The 23,926-nt window shown below is 37.7% G+C and overlaps 1 protein-coding gene across 2 annotated transcripts in view; it reads right to left on the reverse strand.

Moving 5' to 3' along the window:
• The window catches only part of ORC5 (origin recognition complex subunit 5), an 82,330-nt gene extending 58,807 nt beyond the window's left edge, over positions 1-23,523 (reverse strand). For both annotated transcript variants that reach the window (XM_088834188.1, XM_055420725.2), the window contains exons 1-5: positions 23,343-23,523; positions 18,622-18,714; positions 15,921-16,121; positions 11,033-11,107; positions 5,562-5,673 (exon numbers count right to left, since the gene is read on the reverse strand). In XM_088834188.1, the coding sequence (XP_088690314.1) occupies positions 5,562-5,673; positions 11,033-11,107; positions 15,921-16,121; positions 18,622-18,714; positions 23,343-23,414 (553 nt within the window). In that variant the 5' untranslated portion in view covers positions 23,415-23,523. The remainder of the gene's footprint in view (positions 1-5,561; positions 5,674-11,032; positions 11,108-15,920; positions 16,122-18,621; positions 18,715-23,342) is intronic.
• Positions 23,524-23,926: the final 403 nt, after the last annotated feature.

Genomic DNA, 23,926 nt, shown 5'->3' on the forward strand with positions numbered 1-23,926 from the left:
TGTCCATCTCTTTGTGACTCCATGGACTATATATAGTTCATGGAATTCTTCAGGCCAGAATACTGGAGTGGGTAGCCTTTCCCTTTTCCAGGGGATCGTCCCAACCAGGGATCGAGCCCAGGTGGCCCGCATCGCGGGCAGATTCTTTACCAGCTGAGTCAAAAGGGAAGCCCAAGAATACTGGAGTGGATAGCCCATCCCTTCTCCAGCGAATTTTCCTGATCCAGGAACCAAACTGGGGTCTCTAGCATTGCAGGAGGATTCTTTACCAACTGAGCTATCAGGGAAGCCTTTACAATCCTAAACTTATATTTTATTCTGTTAGAAATGTAATACTGTAGAAGCACAGTTAAAACTAAAAAGAAAACATCTATTATTCAAAATTTCCCAGTTTATAGCACCTGAATCAGTCATTTATTCTTTATTGTAATTCCCTCAGACTTCTTGATGCGATGGTCTCTTTAGACTTCTCAGTTAAGAGCTCTTTGACCAAGACTAGTACTGTAAACCTAGTTCCACAGGGTTCAAGGCTATCACAATACTTTCAAGTGAAAATTCTTATGGAATGCTCTGATCAAGTCAATTTCCTTTTTCTTAAGAATCCTTCTGAGTATTTTTACTATGAACACTTTGCCATTTATCATCAGACCTTGATTTTAACTGTTTTCGTATTCCTCACAGTCAGTCAGGTATATAACAATATATATGGTCCATCAATGGATACTAATATACAGAAATTCATAAATAGTTGTATTAATAGGATCTGCTAAACAGGGCAGTTGGCCAAAAGAAAACGCCAAAAACCAAATAAACAAAGTCCCCCTTCCCAAAAGATCATTTTAAAGCCTATTCTTATGCCTAGAATGTTATTCTGAATAGAGATTGTTACTAGATCTGCAATTTTATATCATAACCACTGGAAAAAATATACAAAGTCCAAAATTTGACTTTGAAGCCTATGCATTTTTACACCGAGTAGCAATTTTAAACTTCATGTTATCAAGTTTTTAAAACAAATATTTGATACACTTAAAACTTGTAAAAAGTACCTTAAAATTTGGAGATAAAGGTACTTAATATAAAAGCTGACAGATAACTGGAATGATGGAAGAAAGAGGGACTTCGGCTTCTAGTCATGAGGGAGTATTTCCAGTTCAGAAATACTCTTCTATAAATAAACAACTAAAAACTGGGCAAAATACAGAAAACAACTATTTTCAGACATCAGGCAGCCAAGAACTCTAATACAAGAAAAGGGAAATAAGGTGAGTCTTACCATCAGCCAGGCTTTCTAATTAGAGGAAACTTTACAATAGTGGTACAGTAGAGTTGCAAAAGGAGCCCATTAACCTTAGTGAGTTGAGACAGAGGTGAGAGTAGAGAAAGCTAAGGGTACTAGAATATACAGGGTAAAGTTCATGAGAGAAGGACACTATGCAGAGAAAGAGCCCCAGAAATCTGCATTATGGGTTGCCCTTGATTCTTAGCAGAATGCCAACATTTACATGCATGATGTTGCTGTTGCTGCTAAGTTGCTTCAGTTGTGTCCGACTCTGTGCGACCCCATGGACAGCAGCCCACCAGGCGCCCCTGTCCCTGAGATTCTCCAGGCAAGAAGACTGGAATTGGTTGCCAATCCCTTCTCCAATGCATGAAAGTGAAAAGTGAAAGTGAAGTCGCTCAGTTGCATCCAACCCTCAGCAACCCCATGGACTGCAGCCTTCCAGGCTCCTCCGTCCATGGGATTTTCCAGGCAAGAGTACTGGAGTGGGTGCCATTGCCTTCTCCTATTTATATGCATAGATAAAGCAAAAGCCCAGAAGAACAAGCAAGAAAAACTTCTGGGAGAAAAAACTATTGGAGAGCTGTAGGTCAAACAATTTCCGGAGTTCAGACTGGGATATAATCTATTCATTTTTCCACCAGTAAGAATAGAGAAACTATACTAAATACATGGAGCATTCAGCAGAGAAGTATCTTAGAAGTGGAACTAAAATTAGCCCTGAACCCTCTCTCCAAAAGAGCTTAAAAATAACTTCAAGAGGGGCAAACATATCTTCAAGTGATTTAAATGCTTAACAGAAAAAGTCCAACATGCAACAACGAAAAATTTAATATCTATCATTCAATCAAAAATTTCTAAGCACAGGAAAGTATAATGGATATCCATAACAGAGAAAAATCAGTCAATAGAAACAACCCCACAATGAAAGAGGTAATTGAATTAGTACACAAGGACATTAAAACAACTATTAAAAACACGTTTATATGCTCAAGGAGATAAAGGAAAACAAAAGCATAATGAGATCTATAAAGAAAAATTCCACTGGATTCAGGAGTTGCTCAGTCGTGTCCGACTCTTTGCAATCCCATGGACTGCAGCACTCCAGGCCTCCCTGTCCATCACCAACTCCTGGAGTTTACGCAAACTCACGTCCATGTCAGTGGAGTCGGTGATGCCATCCAACCATCTCATCATCTGTCGTCCCTTTCTCCCATCTTCAATCTTCCCCAGGATCAGGGTCTTTTCCAATGAATCAGTTCTTCACATCAGGTGGCCAAAGTATTAGAGTTTCAGCTTCAGTATCAGTCCTTCAGCTTCAGTCCTTCCAATGAACATTCAGGACTGATCTCTTTTAGGATGGACTGGTGGGATCTCCTTGCAGTCCAAAGGACTCTCAAGTCTTCTCCAACACCACAGTTCAAAAGCATCAATTCTTCGGCGCTCAGCTTTCTTTATAATCCAACTCTCACATCCATACCTGACTACTGGAAAAACCATAGCTTTGATTAGACGGACTTTTGTTAGCAAAGCAATGTCTCTGGCTTTTTAATATGCTGTCTAGGTTGATCATAGCTTTTCTTCCAAGGAGCAATCATCTTTTAATTTCATGGCTGCAGTCATCATCTGCAGTGATTCTGGAGCCCAAAAATATAAAGTCTCTCACTGTTTCCATTATTTCCCCATCTATTTGCCATGAAGTGATGGGACAAGATGCCAGGATCTTAGTTTTTTGAATATCGAGTTTTAAGCCAACTTTTTCCCTCTCCTCTTTCACTTTCATCAAGAGGCTCTTTAGTTCTTCTTCACTTTCTGCCATAAGGGTGGTATCATCCGCGTATCTGAGGTTACTGATATTTCTCCCAGCAATCTTGACTCCAGCTTGTGCTTCTTCCAGCTCAGCGTTTCTCATGATGTACTCTGCATATAAGTTAAATAAGCAGGCTGACAATATACAGCCTTGACGTACTCCTTTCCTAATTTTGAACCAGTCTGTTATTCCATGCCCAGTTCTAACTGCTGCTTCTTGACCTGCATACAGATGTCTCAAGAGGCAGGTCAGGTGGTCTGGAATTCCCATCTCTTTCAGAATGTTCCACAGTTTGTTGTGATCCACACAGTCAAAGGCTTTGGTGTAGTCAATAAATCAGAAGTAGATGTTTTTGGAACTCTCTTGCTTTTTCTATGATCCAATTGATGTTGGCAATTTGACCTCTGGCTCCTCTGCCTTTTCTAATTTGATCTCTGGTTCCTCTGCCTTTTCTCTTATTTTTTATCCACTGGATTGGATAATTGCAGACAAAGACACTTACAGAGAAAAAGGTCAGTGAATGTGCAGACACAGAAACAAAAGCAAGACCAAATAAAACACTGAGGAAAACAAGATCCAAAGTTTAAATGAATAAATAAGAGATTCAGCAGGACAATATCAAGAGATCTAACAATCATGTAATGCAGCCCCGGAAAAAGGTGGGGGGAGCAGAGGGTACAGATGAAATATTTTTAGAAATAATGGTTGAAAAATTTCCAAAGTTGAAACTATACATTCATTATCCAAAAGGCTCAACAAATCTTCAGGAGGGTACACGATGACAGATATTTTCCACCTTGCCTTTTCAGTTCTGTAAAGTCCAAACAGTAATATATGTAAAGTGTAGGATAAAAACTGCACAAAAGTTGTGAGGTAGGAAACTGTAAGTCACTGAGATTGCTTACTAGAGCATAGTATAATTTATTCCAATTGACTGGAATCTAGTTATTCCAATAACTAAACCAAAAACCTAACTGTACTATAATCCAACTCAAGGAAAAAAAAAAGCATTACCAAAAGATGAGCAGTCTGCATGTGGAAGAGACCAGAAAACAAGAAATCTAAATTAGGCCCCTGATACTGCTAAGAAGAAAGGGTATCCTGAACGTTAGATAACATAGTCCTACAGATGACAATGTATCAAGTTATGACTGAATGACTCAGGCACTAAGATTATCCTTCTGCCTAGGTTCCATGCTTACTTATTCTGACTATAATTTGGCATATCAATTAATACTTTTTTTTAACACTTTAAGTGATGGTGCTTTTGAATTTTTTAAAAAAATGGTATGTTAAAGGCTCTAACATTTCGTAACTAGATGAACTTGGTTCCATATCATACTTTTCAAAAATCTACACTTTCCTATACTTTTTAAAATTAACAAGATCACTTTAATTATGTCCTCAAATTGTCTCCATCTCTGCTGCTACGATTCATGATAGCATACTTTAATTTCAACTTCACTAGAAAACTAGCATTTTAAAATAATTTTTCAGTACTTAAACCTAAAATAGGTCATAAAAAACATCTAACAGTCATGACATTAAGTACAAAGAAATTTTTAAATGAAATCCTTTATTTTCTTCCTACCCTTTCTCCTTGTGATTTTCATAGCCCTATTAAAAATAAGGGCTCCCTTTATCTATTTTGGGCTTCTTTTTTCTATCTCAGTTAATTAGCAAAGGCAGGAGGTGTTATTTGACTGCTGTTCTTATGAAAACAGGCAAAACTGTGCTGATCTTAATAATCAATGTTTATAGCTATTAGTTCAGAGGGACAGTGTTTTGAAGCCAAGGTCAAGAAATGGTATCTTTTTCACAGCCTCTAACCACCTTATGCTTAAGTTATAATCTTTGAATCAGGAGTATCATATTTGTACAGTAACAGCACAGTATTAATCTACAAAACTACTCAGAAGCACAAAAAAGCTATTGTGATTTTCCAAAGATAAAAATCATTAGGATCTATGAAATTTAAGATTAAGCACACACACAAAAAAATAAGGACTATCAGTTGCTACTGTAAGAGTTACAGTAATGAAAAATCAGATTTACAAAATTAAAAGATACATTCTGGGTAGTACTTAACTCAAGCACGTGGTATATGAACATTTCAGTACAATTTTAAAGTGCTTTGCTAACTTAGTCTGATTTTCACTTGTAAGGATATTATACTCACAACATATATATCTTACTGTCCTAACTAAAGAAAATGTGAAAATACACCATTAGCATAAATATGTGAGAAATGCTCATTCAAAAAAAGTAATTATAAAAGAACCATCTCTCATAGTTCCAAAATAAAATCTATTAAGTGCAGTAATACAAACGTTTATTTGAGATTGGCAGCAAACCCTAATAGATTAAGACATCAAAGTATTCTCATCTGAACGTGCTAGCTTAATCTTTAAAACAACAAAAAAATATTTTACTGAGTATCATTAGTCAAAACAATGTATTCAATTTTACCTATGCTATAATCCGGGAAATACAAGACAAACGGCTCAAAGCATCCAGTATTTGGACGAAACTTTTCCCAAACAATTTCACTGAGAAAGATAACAGTCACATTTCTGTCAGTCTGTAAAAGAGAGATAAATAAAAGTAAACTTGCATTTAAAAATCTTAATCAGAACAATAATTCCATTTGAATTTTCCTTTCAAAATAATTCCAGCAAAGTTCTAATATATAGCAAATTATTTGCATATTAATAAGCCATATTTAGAAAACCTAATCAAGGAGCTCATCTTTATATGCAAATTTTCCTACATAATTACTTAGAATTTCCATAAAACTTTCAGGTTAATTGACAATTCAGTTACACGTAACACTAGCACAGTCACACAAGGACTTATTTTATAGAAATTAAGAAACACATCTGCTTGAATGATTAAAACAAGACCTTTTTATGGGTGTTTTCAAAGAAACCATACACTTAAATAACAAACCACAAAAAGGAAAACTGAAATGGCTATAGCACCCACAGAAAAGAATATATTTGTTGAAGAAGATGATGAGCATACATTAAAAACACAAACAAGAATGAGTATCCAAAATACCAATGTTAAGTAAACAGATATCTTTTGAAATTATAATATTCTAGAAATAACATTAAGAGAACAAGCTCAGTGTGTATGTTATCCTTCTACAGAGTGGCCATGAATGCTACTTCTAATGCTAGAATTTATCTGTAGACACCTCCGCATTCCCAACACAAATTTTAATTCTTCCCGTGTTCTTTTGGATGTCTCCTAAGTTGAGTAACAGATATGATATCTGTTTTGTTCTATAACTATTCTTAGGACCAAATCTCTTACACTATTCTTTGATGGTGATTTGCTTTTATAGTTTCTAACTTATGTGTAATCTTTTATTCAAATATTCATTATTTATAGAAATATACTTCTGGCTAACAAAGATAGTTAAGTTCAATAAATTGATGACTCCATAGAAAACGTAGCATCTTCATGAAAGAGAAGATTTTTACTTTCAAATGCTTTTTGTCTGATTTCTGTAGAGATAAAAGGGCATGCTCTAAACACAATCTTCATCACAAAGCACTGAGCTGCTTTTGCTTTAAAATATGATTATCCAAAAGCATTTTATAAAGTCAGCTAAAAAAATACAGAGAGGTGAAAAAAATAGAGGCTATTTATCAGTCTAAAAGGACTTTAAGTTGGTCCTCATTTGTTCATCTGAAAGTACTTTCAAGTACAGTGATATCTATCATAATTTAAACTTCATTTTACTCTGCTAAGTATTTAATATAATAAGTGGGAAATGGTTTGGCTATATTTCTTTTCAATCATAAACACATTTAAAAATCAAGCATGTTTTCAGAAACATCAAAACAACAATCTTCTTTTCTGGTGGAGCTGAGCTTACTATGAATCATTTCATTTTCTTCAAATAGCTTCTATAACTAAAATTAAAAAAACTGAATGACCTAACTACTGTGGCGGGATGCATGATCACCATTACTAGGCACAGGGGAAAATAAGGGAATAAGTTTTACTGAAAGGCGAGAGGACAGCAAGAATGCACTCTGGCTGCCAGAGAAGAAGTCCTTGAACAAAGCAATGGGCAACAGTGGATGAATACATGGAAAAACAAAAATAAAATCCCACAAACTCAACACAACACAACACAAAGAAAGAGAGGAAGAGACCTCTACTCAATGAGGACAGATCCCTGGTGTCAGTAGTAAACTATCAAGAAATAATTAAACTGGGAGAGGCTAGACTACATGACTTCCAGGATACGTCACCAAGAGTTACACTTAATTTTCTCCTCTCCTCTCCACATCTCCCCCCCAAGACTATTAGTAAAAGTGGATTTTAGGAGTCAGTCTTAAGCATACAATGACTTAAGTGGCAATCAGTTTAGAACTTTAAGTAGTTTCTCATATTTGAGTAATGCATTTAACTTTTAAAGGTGGAATGGCTCTAGGTACTGTCTCCCCAAATATTTACTTAATTTTTATTATCAGTTCAGTCGCTTAGTCATGTCTGACTCTTTGTGACCCCATGGACTGCAGTACGCCAGGCCTCCCTGTCCATCGCCAACTCCCAAAGTTTACTCGAACTAATATCCATTGAGTGGGGGATGCCATCCAACCATCTCATCCTCTGTCGTCCCCTTCTTCTCCAGTCTTCAATCTGTCCAAGGATCAGGGTCTTTTCCAATGAGTCAGCTCTTTGCATCAGGTGGCCAAAGTATTGGAGTTTCAGCTTCAACATCAGTCCTTCCAATGAATATTCAGGACTGATTCCCTTTAGGATGGACTGGTTGGATCTCCTTTCTGTCCAAGGACTCTAAAGAGTATTCTCCAACACCACAGTTCAAAAGCATCAATTCTTCGGCACTCAGCTTTCTTTATAGTCCAACTCTCACATCCATACCTGACTACTGGAAAAACATAGCTTTGACTAGACAGACTTTTGTTGGCAAAGTAATGTCTCTTTTTTAATATGCTGTCTAGGTTGGTCACAGCTTTTCTTCCAAGGAGCAAGCATCTTTTAAGTTCATGGCTGCAGTCACCATCTGCAGTGATTCAGGAGACCAAAAAAATAAAGTCTCTCATTGTTTCCATTATTTCCCCATCTATTTGCCATGAAGTGATGGGACCGGATGCCAGGATCTTAGTTTTTTGAATGTTGAGTTTTAAGCCAACTTTTCCACTCTCCTCTTTCACTTTCATCAAGAGGCTCTTTAGTTCTTCACTTCCTGCCAGAAGGGTGGTGTCATCTGCGTATCTGATGTTATTGATATTTCTCCTGGCAATCGTGATTCCAGCTTGTGCTTCATTCAGCCTGGCATTTTTCATGATGTACTCTGCATATTAGTTAAATAAGCAGGATGACAACATACAGCCTTGATGTACTCCTTTCCTGATTTGGAACCAGTCATGTCCAATTATAACTGTTGCTTCTTGACCTGCATACAGATTTCTCAGGAACAGCAAACTCCAACTCACCAGCCAAAAGGAGCAGAACGATGTGGTGGAGGAAGATGGTGGAGTAGAAGGAGGTGCACTCGTCTTCTCCTGTGAGAACTCCCAAAATTACAACTCGCTCCTGAACAACCATCGACAGGAGAATGTTGGATCCCACCACAAAAAGATACCCCATGTCCAGGGACAAAGGAGAAGCCCCAGCAAGACAGTAGGAGGGGCGAAATTGCACTTAGAATCAAACCCCATACCTGCCAGAGACACTCAGAGGGTTCAAACAAACCTTATATGCACCAGACCAGAGACCCCACAGAGACTGAGCCAGAACTGTGTTTGAGTGTCTCCTGCGGAGGTACGGTCAGCAGTGGCTTGCCTCAGGGGCAGGGGCTCTGGGTGTGGCAGACCTGGGTATAGCATAAGCCCTATTGGAGGAGGTTGCCATTAACCCCACCATAAAGCCATCAGAACTTAACAGGGCTGGGAAACAGACTCTTCGAGAGCACAAACAAAACCTTGTGCACACTGGGACCCAGGAGAAAGGAGCAGTGACCCCAAAAGAGACTGACCCAGACTTGCCCATGAGTGTCCAGGAGTCTCCAGCAGAGACATGGGTCGGTGGTGGCCTACTGCAGGATTGGGGGTACTCAGTACAGCAGTGCATGCATGGGACCTTTTGAAGGAGGTCGCCATTATCTTCATTTCCTCTACCATAGTTTGGCCTCAGGTTAAACACCAGGGAGGGAACACAGCCCTGCCTATCAACAGAAATTTGGGTTAAAGATTTACTGAGCATGGCCCCGCCCATCAGAAAAAGATCCAGTTTCCCCCTCAGTCAGTCTCTCCCATAAGCTTCTTATCCTTATCCATCAGAGAGCCAACAGAATGAAAACCACAATCACAGAAAACTAATCAAACTGATCACATGGACCACAGCCCTGTCTAACTCAATGAAACTATGAGCCATGCCTTGTAGGGCCACCCGAGACAGACAGGTCATGGTGGAGAGTTCTGACAAAATGTGGTCCACTGGAGAAGGGAATGGCAAACCACTTCTGTATTCTTGCCTTGAGAACCCCATGGACAGTATAAAAAGGTAAAAAGATAGGACACTGAAAGATGAACTCCCCAGGTCAGTAGGTGTCCAATATGCTACTGGAGATCAGTACAGAAATAAGTTCAGAAAGAATGAAGAGACGGAGCCAAAGCAAAATAAACACCCAACTGTGGATGTGACTGGTGATGGAAGTAAAGTCTGATGCTGTAAAGAACAACATTGCATAGGAACCTGAAATGTTAGGACCATGAATCAAGGCAAGTTGGAAATGGTCAAATAGGTTATGGCAAGAGTAAACATCGACATTTTAGAAATCAGTGAACTAAAATGGACTGGAATAGGTGAACTTAACTCAGATGACCATTATTTCTACTACTGTGGGCAAGAATCCCTGAGAAGAAATGGAGTAGCCATTATAGTCAACAAAAGAGTCCAAAATGCAGTACTTGGATGCAATCTCAAAAACAACAGAATAATGTCTGTTCGTTTCCAAGGCAAATCATTCAATATTACAGTAAGCCAAGTCTATGCCCCAACCAGTAATTTTTATTATAATGCCCCTTAATATTATAATTAAATAAGAGGCATAAAACTAAGTAGGTATAAACTACTTATGTTCAAGGTAGCTATAAAGTTATAAAACCCATCTTTTAATTTATAAGTTAAATAGAAGACTATAAAGCCAATAAAACTTAAATTAACATTATTTGAATATGATGAACATTACTGTTTTGCTTGAACTAAATCTTTGCTCACTTAATCAATATGGTACTAACAGGAAATATAGCCTTTTGAGTTTAGTGTTCCTACACCAACTAGTATTGGTGAAAACTGAACTCTCTCACCGATTTCCTTTACTCAAACTACTATAAACTATGTGTTGCTGCCACTGTATTATTATTCGGTTTTCGCCTGACATGTATGTTGATACACAGTAAATTTATCCCTTTCTTTTCTTATGAAGCCATGACAATTAGAATTAATATTATTCAGTGCCAACACAACTTTAAGTTGAAACACAAAGCTGGTTCCAATAACTGAGTGGCCATGAGACAGAATGTCAGATGATCGAGAGCAGACCTATCATTTTATATTTCTGAAATGAAAAGAAAATTTTAAAATTCTTGCAGACAGTTCAAGGTCTAGCCTTGTCCCACCATTTATTCTAGTAAACACCTAAAATCTTTTAATAGAAAGTAGTGTTAGCCACTTCACAATCAAAACTAAAAGCTAAATAACTGAAGAAGAAATGTGATCAAAGCACAAATCGATTAAATTTTGAAAAAATCCTCAACTTCACTCATATTAGAGAAATGCATATCAAATTTATATTAAGAGATTATTTCTCAGCTATCAAATAGGCAAAAAGAAAAAACTAACAACACATATCTACTGATTAGGCTATAGGGGAAAAAGAGTCACACATCACTTACCAATTCTTGTAATCTAAGAAATCCAGGTAAAAGGTTTGCTTCCATATCTCTTAGATACTCGGCTTTATCTAGAACCTTGTTTAAAAAAACGCAGTGTCAAAATCAATTTTAAAAGCCCTTTCACAAAACATTTACATAATATAATTCAAGATTTGAACCTTCCATGTTGAAAAATGTGACATGAATTAGTATTTTAAACAGTATTAAAATTTATGGAAGACATTTCAAATAGGTCAATAAATTACTACTAACATGTTTTAACCCAAATTTTACAGACTAAGTCATAATTACACTTAAAAAGGTTTTAAAGATAAACTATCAAAAAGATAGTGAATTAAGATGTTAAGGACCTTTTCTTACAGGTACACATAAAATAAAACTACATGCATTTTTATGTCACTTAATAAAAGATAAATGTCTACCACATACCAATAATTACAAAGCTTTCTGACCTGAGAGATAGAAGAAACTTCTAAATTTCAATATGTAAAACTACTTGCTTGAACTTTGTAAATGAATGCTAAACCCTTTAGCTAGAAAACCAAACATGTTAAGAAAGATTAAATTTTTGTTCAGTGTTATGATAATACTATTGGGATTATGGTGCAAATTATAATCATTTACATTAGGAATAAAATTAAAATGCAGGGAATATAATATTATTTCCCTGAATAATCCAAAATGTTTTATATCTGTTTTGCTGATTAATAGGCAGCTTGAAACAATGTATGAGAGTAATCTACTTAAGATATTTCATTCCTAATTCATTTATACAAAATAAAGCTAAAGTTATTTACTGTGAAAAAGAAACAAATTAGTTTCTCAACTATATATTCTCAATATGCAATTTCAGGACACAGATTAATTCAAATAAATTGGTCCATTTGTATGCCCGTTTTAATTCAAAACACAAAGCTGAAGCAGTAATAGCTCATTCTTCTGACTTAATATAATTAACCCACTGTAATTAATGGTTTTACAGAATTTTAATAAATGATACTTCTTCAAAAGCAATTATCAAATAACTAATATTCGAAGAAGTTAAAATTTTAATTCAAACAATTTTTAAAATAATTTACATGAAAGTAATCTAATGGACTTGATTTGTAAGCTTATTTACTGACTAGAAAACATTCTCAGACATCTTTCTGCATTATTTCCTAAGTGCTGAAGCTTATCAATTCATATATTAAATAACTGCATATTCTACAAAATTACTCTAAATGTTCTATGCTAAACACCTACAAACTTTTTCACCTTTAATGTTTAGTCATCTAACAAACAACACTGAATGTCAACACTGATTCATGAGGCCTGAAAAATGAGTTGGGTACTACTGATTCCTCATGACACTTCACAGAATATTGATCCCTCCTTCTCGCTGAAGACATAGCTTTGAATCTCCACTTGTTGGAGTCATCCAACACTCTGGGGTCTTTCCTCCTTGTTCTTTAAATGTTACAGTTTCTGACTATCATATTTCTAAGATAACTCCTATATTTTTTGCATATTTCAAAATCCACATAAATGACCTCCCTCTGATACGGTAGACTATTTCCTTAAATCCCTCTCTCGTCCAATGATCTTGTCGTCTATCCTACCCAGTGAAAGATCAACTTATATTCTGTATCATTGGCTTTTGAAGTGTGATCTGTAGGCCCCTGTAAGGTGAGGGCAGGGGGGTGTGCTGTTTCTGATCCTCTATCAGGAGGTTGGTGAGGTCAAAACTATTTTCATAATAATGCTAAAATTTTATATGCCTCCTTCTACTACGGTGATATTTGCACTAATGGTAAAAGAAGCAGTTGTGGGTTAAATTTAAGTAGTGTTAGCATAAATCAAGGTAATGGTGCCAAACTATTCTAGCAGTTGTAAATTCTTTACTAAGTACTTACTCTAAGATGAAGCAGATGTACTTTTTCCTATTCTTCCTAAGTAAAACTAAGAATCTTGAGTATTACATACAAAACAAATAAGGCTCTGAAAGGTAGAAAGAAGGTAAACTAGCTAGGGACCTCAGGACCAGAAGAATGACAACTCACTTCGGAGGGTGAATTGTTAAGTTATTTTCTTGCCTCACGTGTAGGGCTAACAAGCCTACAACACAGAAAGGCCAAGGAAAACAGATCAAAAGCGATCCAACAAAAGCCTACTTTTTCCAGTCAAAGGTCCAGGAAAGGGGAAGCCTAGAGAGACTTCCAAGACTATTCTCTAACCAAATTTTATTTCTACATCAATGATATCTTCTGTCTCCTAATTTCTTCACTATCTCAACACTGGAGCACCACAGTACTCAGTCACTGGACTCACCTTTCTAACTCTCTCACTCTACTGATGACCTAATCCTATCTTGCAGCTTTAAGTATATGCTCAGAAATCCAAAATGGTATTTCCATGTTGGACCTCTCTTGACCTCAGATGCCAAGTGTCCAAGTGCCAACTCAACATCTCTACTTGGACTTTACATGCCCAAAACCAAATTCCTCAGGACTTTTCCCCCCAGCAAGACCCCACCTGCTGTAGTTCTTTCTTCACTCAGATCATGACAATGTCATTCCTTCAGATGCACAAAAACTTCGTAACTAGTTGTATTAGTTTCCTAGGGCTACCATAACAAAATACCGCCAACAGGGTGGCTTAAGAGAAACTTATTATCTCACAGTTGTGGAGGCTATAAGTATCAAGTCAAGTTGCTGTAAGTATCAGATGAAGCAGGGCCATGCTTTCTGTGAAGGTGCTAGAGAAGGAGCTGTATCAGGTCTCTCTTCTAGTTCCTGATAATTCCTTGCCTCGTGGCAACATACCTCCAATCTTTATGTGACATTCTCCCTGTGTGCATGTCTGTCTCTACATTTCTCCTTTTTTATTAGGACATCAGTCATATTGGATGAGGGGCCCAATCCTCTAATATGACCTCAACTTAATTAGAACCACAATGATCCCATTTACAAATAAGGTCATATTTTTGAGTTTCTAGGGGCTAGAACTTCAACAAACTTTCTGGAGGAAACCTCAACAACTTCTTGGAGGAAATAAATCAACTCATAACACTAGTCTGCATGCTTCTATCTTGTACTTTCTTTCTCAGCATTACCCCTCTCCCCTCTTACTTAAACTATTCCAGCCAAAATGGCCTCCTTGATACTCCAATCTCTGTATGCTCACATAAATCTCTTTGCTTGGAATACTCTTTTTTATATATTTTCATGGCTTGCCCCTTACTTCCGTCCAGTTTCAGCTCTGTTATTATTATCTCAGTGAGATATTCTCTGCCCTCCTCACTTAGAAAATAACTATTTTCCCCTGCCCAGCTGATTCTGCCTTACTCTAATATACCACATCTAACATACTACATATTAACTTGCTTATTATCTACTTTTTTCAATTAGATTATAAGCCCCAAGTGGGCGGAGACTCTTCTATCCCTGTTCTATTTCCAGTATCTAAAACAGTGCCTGGAATATTTGCATAAATAAATGAGCAAAATTAAAAAGTGGAAGGCATTGTTTTATACATTTAAGAAGATGCAAGAATTCATAAGACTTGGTCTTTTCAGTGAGTTTATAACTTAGCTGTTATGAGATGGTATTATATTAAAATTTAATTTCAATTCCAGAGATAATCATTTTTAAAATAAGATTAAAGTATTATAAAAAATTCACTAACATAAAGCACATTATATACTTTCAGTTGTCTGCTAATTATTTTCAAATTGATGTAACAAGCTAAACTCAAACTAAGTCAATCTAAAATCAAATGATTCATCTTTCCCAGACCTATCCCAAATACAATTGACAAATTTGACCTTTGCTGTCTTTTACATTTATTCTTTTCTGCATTTTCTGCCCCAACTCTAATCCAGGCCCAAATTGCCTCTAATGAAAACAGTTACAAGAGCCTCAAAACCATCTAGCCTATGTCTTTCAATTCCCTCCAATCTATCTATTCAACATGCCTTCAGAGTAATTTTCCTAAAGCATGTTTATTGCTCTACATCTTCCTCTCACTGTCTAGGAAATGAAATAAGGCACATTAGCATGGTTTTCAAGATACTCCATGATCTACCCCCTCCCACTTTTTTAGTATTCTTTGTCTTCCTTCATATTTTATAACCCACAAAGACCAGAGTATTTGGTATTCCCTAGCCTCCATTCCCATCTGCATGCCTTTGCCTAATTCCCTCCATCTGAAATTTCTCTTCTTCATTTTCTTCCTAACACCCTAATCATATTTTTAGCTCTATCTCAGATGTTATCACCTTAGGAGGCTGTACCAGATGTGCCTGGATCAGTGCTTTGCCTATCAATGTTATCACTAATCACATTCTACATGTAGTCATACATCATAACTCTTCTACTAAACTGAAGCTCCCTTCAGATAAGAACTACATCTATAGACTCATAGACAGAAAACAAACCAGTGGCTACCAGTGGGCACAGGGAATGAGGAAGGGGCAACATAAGGGTAGAGGATTAAGAGGTACAAACTACTACATAGAAAATAAATAAGCTACAAGGATACACTGAACAGCACAGAGAATATAATGAATGTTTTATAATAACTATAAATGCAGTTCAGTTCAGTTCAGTCACTCAGTCGTGTCCGACTCTTTGCGACCCCATGTATAACCTTTAAAAATTACGAATCAATGTTTCAGGTGTACTACACTATATACCTGAAACTTGTATTATACTGCACATCAACTATACATACCCCAATTGAAAAACTATACCTCAGTTTAAAAAAAGAAATATATCAAACATTTTTTATATCACATAAGCACCTTGTACAATGCATTGTACATAACAGATCTCAAAAAAAATATGGATACTGATCTAATAGATCAGTTTTCAAGTAAGAGGTGATATAATGAAATTAAATTACTTACAATATATACAGTCTGATCCTTGAGATTTTCAGCTTCAGTTATTTGTTTAAATATGCGAACAAAGTCATTAAATGTTTCACAGGTTATGTGAGTAGAACATTCACCCTCTGAAGAACTAAGATGAATCAATTTGTTTAAAATTTGTTCCAAAAGCAGTCTCAAGGTAAAGCACTCAACACAATTCACAAAGACATGTGGAAGCTGAAAACAAAAACAAAAAGTGTAAATAGAAAACACACAAACGCAATAATGGCTTTGCTGGATATCCCCTATTTGCCCTTCTAAATCTATACCCCAACATTCTCCAAAATGCTCTGTGCCCCACGATGTTGACCACTACAGACTGCGTTGCTCAGACTCTTGTTTTCCTGGATCTAGTGGATTCAGTCAATGGGAAGAAGCAGGAGGCAGATGAAGAGTGGTGAGAGAAAAAAACTGAGTATTCCCTTGACTCCCTCTCCCATCCCTCAGTGGCCCAGAGCTTGACAGTGGCTCCATCTTCTCCTAAAGGCTGAGCTGGACAGCCCCGTGTCACAGATTACACCTCTTGCTGGGGCCTTTACAGTTCCTTCTGATGGTCCATTTAAGTCTGAGGGAGCTAAAGGCTCTCAGCACATCATCATCCCTTACAGGTTCCCTTAATATTTCTTCAACCTTTGTAAAACAGTCCCTCCATTAAACTCACTTCAATTATTTGAGTTTTCATTTGTTTCCAACAGGGATTCAAAGGAAACTTGTAATTTCTTCTAATGAATTCATAAAAAGAACCCCAAGGACATGTGAACGTTAAAATTCTTAGTAAGAATTTCTTATTTATAATTTTAAGACAATATTTGTAGTGATGGACACACCTAGATTAAAAAAAATGCTAATTAAAATTAAGAGTTAGAAACCACAGTAATCCACCTGTGAGGACTGAGAATGAATGCTTTATTTAAAGAACTACCAAAATGGAAGTAACTCCAGAAGCAATGAAGAAACAAAAGACTTACAAATATAGTCTGTTCTCAAAATGAAATCACAAAGCAGTACTGATTGCTCAGAGGCATGGCACCTGTAACTATTTTTGGTCTTCCCTGGTGGCTCAGTGGTAAAGAATCCACCTGACAATGCAGGAGATGCAGGTTCAATCCCTGGGTTGAAAAGATCCCCTGACTAAGGAAATGGCAACCCACTCCAGTATTCTTGCCTGGAAAATTCCATGGAGAGAGGGGCCTGGCGGGCTATAGTCCATGGGGTGCCAAAAGGGTCAGACATGACTTAGCAACTAAACAACATAACCATTTTTAGTGACGCTCTATAAATCTCACCCAATAAAGCTTTTCTTTTCCAGAGGAACAGTGTAAGGCTACAATATATTTACTTAGGCACAATTTCACCAGCATTTTCTGACATCCTTTACCCCCACTCCTTTATGAACTAGAGTCCACAATATCTCTGAGTAACTGTGTTGCTTACTGCTATATGTATGCTATCTATGGCCTTTAATGGCAACATATCCTAAACGTCTCTTTGTGAAGTTGTACAAAAAGTCATGATAATCATCATTTATTACAATGATTAACTAGCAGCAAAAGTCATGATACATTAAAAAATGAAATAGTTTTTAAATATGGAACTTCCGTATTCAATTTTCATGCTTTTATTCAAAATACATTATTTTTGGACACTTCCTACAGGGAGTTACAAATGCCTGAGCCAGGAACTTGCGCACTCAAGGATAGGAGAGGTGGAGAGAATGAGTATAAGAAAGCGATTCCAAGCAGAGAGCAGTGTATGCCCAGGGTTCAAAGTAAGAAACAGCAAGAACTGTCAATACTTCAGTATGCCACACAAAACACACATACTGTGAGCTAAAGTTGGGACCAGGAGTAGCAAACAACAGCCTTTTGATATATAAAGCTGTATGAAAACACAGCTATGTCCATTCAGATAGATACTGTCCTGGCTGCTTTCTTACTAAGGAGGAGTTGAGAGGTTGTAATAGAAAGTACCTGGCCCACAAACCTAAAATATTTACTATCTGGCCACTAAAGAAAAAGTTTGCCCATCCCTGGCTTAGGATATGAAATGAGGCGTGTTAATAATCATGAGTAATAGCATCTAACCTTTACTGAGTGCTTACTATACACCAAGTATTACGGTAAGTACTTTCCATATATTAACTCACTAAATTCTCACAAAAATTCCAAATGTTGTCGCCATTAGCCCTATTTTTCAGATGGGGAGAGCACTAAGGGGTGAACCTAGAAAAGGAATGTAAGTCTGCTAGATTCTGTCTCAAATTCTTAGGCATTACATTATGAAAGATAAACTGAATTCTACGCAAGAAGGGTCTTATATAACAGGTAAAACACCTGAACATTTTGCTAAAGATCTTATTTAAGATTTTCATGGACGAGCTGCAGGGTGAAGAACAGACTGCACTTAGAAAACTGTTGTGGAAATAAATGAAACAAACACGATAAATGAAACTCAGCAGCAATGGCTATGATTAAAGCTACACGGAGTCAAGATATTAACGATACAGAATCCACAGAACATGTCTACTATTCAATCTACTGAGAGAGTGAGGATAAAGAAAAGAGTAAAAAATAAATTTAGACAAGCATAAGTTTACACTAAACATCTCCCAGATCCCTTCCATTTCTACAAGTCTACGAATAAAAATCAATTAACACTGAGCTTGGGGTAGTCTTACCTCTAAACTTCTCAACAAAGTTTGTGTTACATAGGTCTTTCCACTGGCAGTGTGTCCATAAATAAAAATAGATGGAAAGCTGAAATGATGTCTCTAGGGGGTAAAAGGTAAATATCAATCTGTACATACAAAACATAAAATAAACATTTATCAACTTGTGAAAAAGTTTTACATGATAAATTTTTTAATCCAAATTTTTCAACAGTGAGCATTTAGTGAATTCATCATTACACTTTCAGTTCAGTTCAGTTCAGTCGCTCAGTCGTGTCCGACTCTTTGCGACCCCATGAATCACAGCACGCCAGGCCTCCCTGTCCATCACCAACTCCCGGAGTTCACTCAAACTCATGTCCAACGAGTCGGTGATACCATCCAGCCATCTCATTCTCTGTCGTCCCCTTCTCCTCCCTCCCCCAATCCTTCCCAGCATCAGAGTCTTTTCCAGTGAGTCAACTCGTCGCATTACACTTTAAACTTACTTAAATTCAACTCTACTCTTTCTTAAAATTCCTGGTAAAATATCTGGCCTTTGTATTACACATGATATATTACTATATATATACTTGAATCTTTTTTTATTTTATATATATATACTTGTATTTTCAAATTTATGGGAGATTTAGCAAATTTTTTTTAAGAATAATTCTGATCATACTTCTTTTTCTTAGCTCCTTTTTATAGAATCTAAGTTCACAGGTCAGGAAGCAACAGTTAGAACTGGACATGGAACAACAGACTGGTTCCAAATAGGAAAAGGAGTACGTCAAGGCTGTATATTGTCACCATGCTTATTTAACTTATATGCAGAGTACATCATGAGGAACGCTGGGCTGGAAGAAGCACAAGCTGGAATCAAGATTGCTGGGAGAAATATGAATAACCTCAGATATGCAGATGACACTACCCTTATGGCAGAAAGTGAAGAGGAACTAAAAAGCCTCTTGATGAAAGTGAAAGAGGAGAGTGAAAAGGTTGGCTTGAAGCTCAACATTCAGAAAACCAAGATCATGGCATCTGGTCCCATCACTTCATGGGAAATAGATGGGAAAACAGTGTCAGACTTTCTTTTTTTGGGCTCCAAAATCACTGCAGATGCTGACTGCAGCCATGAAATTAAAAGACGCTTGCTCCTTGGAAGGAAAGTTATGACCAACCTTGATAGTATATTAAAAAGCAGAGACATTACTTTGCCAACCAAGGTCCGTCTAGTCAAGGCAATGGTTTTTCCCGTGGTCATGTATGGATGTGAGAGTTGGACTGTGAAGAAGGCTGATCGCCGAAGAATCGATGCTTTGAACTGTGGTGTTGGAGAAGACTCTTGAGAGTCCCTTGTACTGCAAGGAGATCCAACCAGTCCATTCTAAAGGAGATCAATCCTGGATGTTCATTGGAGGGACTGATGCTAAAGCTGAAACTGCAATACTTTGGCCACCTCATGCGACGAGTTGACTCACTGGAAAAGACTGATGCTGGGAAAGGTTGGGGGCGGGAGAAGGGGACGACGGAGAATGAGATGGCTGGATGGCATCACCGACTCTGTGGACATGAGTTTGAGTGAACTCCGGGAGTTGGTGATGGACAGGGAGGCCTGGTGTGCTGTGATTCATGGGGTCGCGGAGAGTCGGACACGACTGAGCGAATGAACTGAACTGAAGTTCACAGGCTGCAACTTCACTGTACATTTTAAAGCTCTGAAACTAAGCATACAGAATCACAGGGCTAGAATTTCAAGAATCCTCTGTTCTGAAGAAAACTTACAGAATACTTCTGAATTATGTATACTACATTTGCCCTGCCCTAAATGTATACATATCATCATTGTTTTCAACGATCAAATCTACACAGCATACATTTCTAAACATCTATTCCCAAGATTCTCCTGCAGTACATTATAAGTTAGCAGCCTAGAGAAAAGTAAAGTGTCAAACATCTCTCTATGGTCTTGTCAATATTACAAACGTGCTTCATTCATTCAATGAACATTTATTAGACAACAACTAAGTGCTGAAAACCATGATGTACTAATGAGTACAAAAATCAGAGACAAAATATAGTTTAAAAGAATTCACATACACTTAAAAAATAATACAAGAGAATTGGGTGACAATTCAATTTCCATGAAAAAGTAAAGTCTCTATGATCACCATCTACCACTACAACAGTACAGCTGACCCTTGAACAACACGGGTTTTGAACTTCTGGGGTTCACCTATACATGGATTTTTTTCAATAAATATATGGAAAAAATTAAGGAGATTTGCAACAATTTGAAAAAACTCACAGAAGAACCACATAGCCTAAAAACATAGAAAAAATTAGGTATGCCATGAAGCATAAAATATATATAGATAATAGTATAGCCTTACAAAGTCATAAGGTGAGGGATATTTAATATAAAATTAATAATGTATTAGTTTTGCTTTATAACTTGTCTTTCAAAGGATTACAGTACCATACAGTATGTCTGTGTTTCACAGTCTCTCACTTCCTTCTCTCCCTCTCCCTCTTTCCCTTTTCTCCACCCTTCTTCCTTCTAACATGCACAAAATGCCCAATGCTTTGCATTAAGACAATACTGATATACATACTGATAGACAATTCATCTTGTAGACAACATAAACTTATGGCATTGATAAACTCAGTTTAGTACTGTGAATGTATTTCTCTTTATTATGATTTTCTTAATACTATTTACTTTTCTAAAGCTTACTTTATTGTAAATGAGTACAAAATATTATACGTATAATACACAAAATATGTAGGTTGACTGTTTATCAGTAAGACTATTAGTAGCTAAGTTTTGGGGGAGTCAAAAGTTACACACTGATTTTACACTACACAGGGGGTCAGCACCCCTAATTTCCACATTGTTCAAGGGTCAACTGTAGTCACAGATATTTATTACATTCTAGCCACCAAGTTACAAATTTCCTTTCTGCAAGACAAATGAGGAACTCAGTTTATATAGGAAAATATTAATGGCAAATGCCTATGGCAATAGCAGCCCAATAAACTAAAAATGGATGTTCTAATTCATGGATTCTTAAGTTTATACATAAGCATCTTGCAAATTAACTAGATCAAAAATTCTGTCTCAAGAACTAAATGCAAGCTTGCTGAGCATCTCTGCTATCCAGATACTGTATTTCACCTTGAAGAGAAGCTCAAGATATTCATTAGCACACTTTTTCAAGCTACACTGAAATTCTCATTTTTTGGAATCCTGCCATACTTGTCTGCATCCAAAAGGTGTTTAATAATACTCCACCTTACATCATCTTTTCCAGTGTTACCCAGAATTGAACTCTGGCACTGTTATTTAACCTTTTACCTTCATAAATCTAACATAAACTAATAATTCTGGATGTGGCATGTGCCTGGAACAGAGAAGGTGCTCAGTAACAATTTCCTGAATACATAAATGGTCTGCTCAGAAATATGAACCAGTTTTTTTTTTTAGAAATCTTTCCATCTCCAACATGCACCGCACCTTACAGAAAAGTATTATTGAAACTGTTAAACAGAGGGAGGCGGGTGGGGGTTCAAGATGGGGAACACATGTGCACCCGGGGTGGATTCATGTCAATGTATGGCAAAACCAATACAATATTGAAATTAGCCTCCAATTAAAATTAAAAGGAGAAAAAAAAGAAAAAAAATTAAAACTGTTAAACATGATTTGTTTCTCTGATCTACACCAAATCGATACTACTCATCTCTATTTGCCAACATTCATTTTCAGGAGCACCACTTCTGTTTGGAGAGATCTGGGTCTGTTAACTCCAGGGAATGAATGCATAAGGTATAACCAAGAAAATGTTTCAGTGATAATATGGATAACTATGATTAATTAGACTACTGACTGAGGTTGCAGTCACTGACATCTTCCCTAACTAATGTGCCCTTTTAGGAGGCTGGTACTTTTCCACTAACACTTCACAGGCCACCTAGGCTGCCATCAGCTAGTTGGATGAAAGCAGTACTCAAGAAAAACCTGAGGCGTGGGGCGAGAACACGAGTATGACTCTAAATTCTCATTTACTCTCTTTCAGATGAGGTCCGAATCTGATTAATTCCAACTCTCATTCATGAATCTGAAGCAAAGGCTCAATAAAGGCCACCAGAATATAATAAAAAAGTAGACTAAAGTGTTGATGAATGCAAGCTTCTACGGAAAGGACTCCCTAGTGGTGTTTATCCAGAGGAAACTAAACCTCTTCTCTTAGGCATCACCCGAACTGCTAGTCAAGACCTCTTCTGCGCTTTGGCAAAGCCGTTGAAGTTTTAAACCAGATGCACTACGATGGACCTTACTGGCCTTCCCAGCAATAACCCATCCACACAGGACTTACAGCAACTACTTCACTGAAACGGGGAGATTCAGATTTGAATAAGTAACACTGTGCAAACACACCTGTTGGATAAAACCCTACACAGCTGGGGTAAGAAGCAACTTTGAGTTGCTACTCTGTATTAACACTTTCTCAAAAACATGCCTGGGCCAACGAGCCCTAGTTAGCCGGCCAGTACAGTTCAAGAAACTCCTCAGAAGTTACTTTGGGTGAGGAGTGGGACAGACCTATAACATCCCCTATCTCAACGGAAACATAGTCTATGGCCCCTCAATTCAAACGAAAATTTAAAAATTGGAAACTGTCGCAAGACCATGTAATTCTTTGCCTCCGGTATTTAGAAGAGAAAAGATAACTGGACCACAATACCTCTCCAAACAGGGACTGCAAGGTGGACACTTGGGACTCGCGACAAAGCACCATATTTTCCAGGTGAGGCATCTGGCAGCTACCAGAGGACAGAGAAGCCCGTGGCCAGCTCCGGGTCCAAAAGCGTAGCCTCACCCACCCCAGGGTCTCCTCACTCCCGCCGGAAACCGGACTCGCGGGCTTCTGGGAGGAGCCGGCGTGGCCGAGCGTCGGCGTGACGTCAGCGCGCAAGAGGAGCGTCGGCCCCTCCCTAGTCTTTCAAGGCCCGAGGCTGTAGGGCTTTGGCGCCACCGAGGGGCTGTTCAGTTCCTATTTTCTTGTGGTGGGCTACTAGGCCTGTGGTCTTTGCCACCTAGAAGTCAAAAGACCGAACATAGGCAGCGCTGAAAGAAACGGAGGGGGCCCCTGCAGGCTCCCAGCAAACAGAGAACCCTTGGCTTCAGTTTTCCCGCCTAGAGGCGCCAAGTTTAGAAACCTTAAGTGATGGATAAGTTTGTGGTGTAGCCCCACCCATGAGGGGAAGGAGGTCGTGGAGCGGAGGCCCCCCTCCACACGGGCAGCTGAGAAAGGTGGGCTCAGTTGAC

This window comes from Moschus berezovskii, chromosome 3, assembly GCF_049115385.1.
Source record: "Moschus berezovskii isolate FMDL1 chromosome 3, NW_MosBer_1.0, whole genome shotgun sequence".
NCBI classification, from domain to species: domain Eukaryota; kingdom Metazoa; phylum Chordata; class Mammalia; order Artiodactyla; family Moschidae; genus Moschus; species Moschus berezovskii.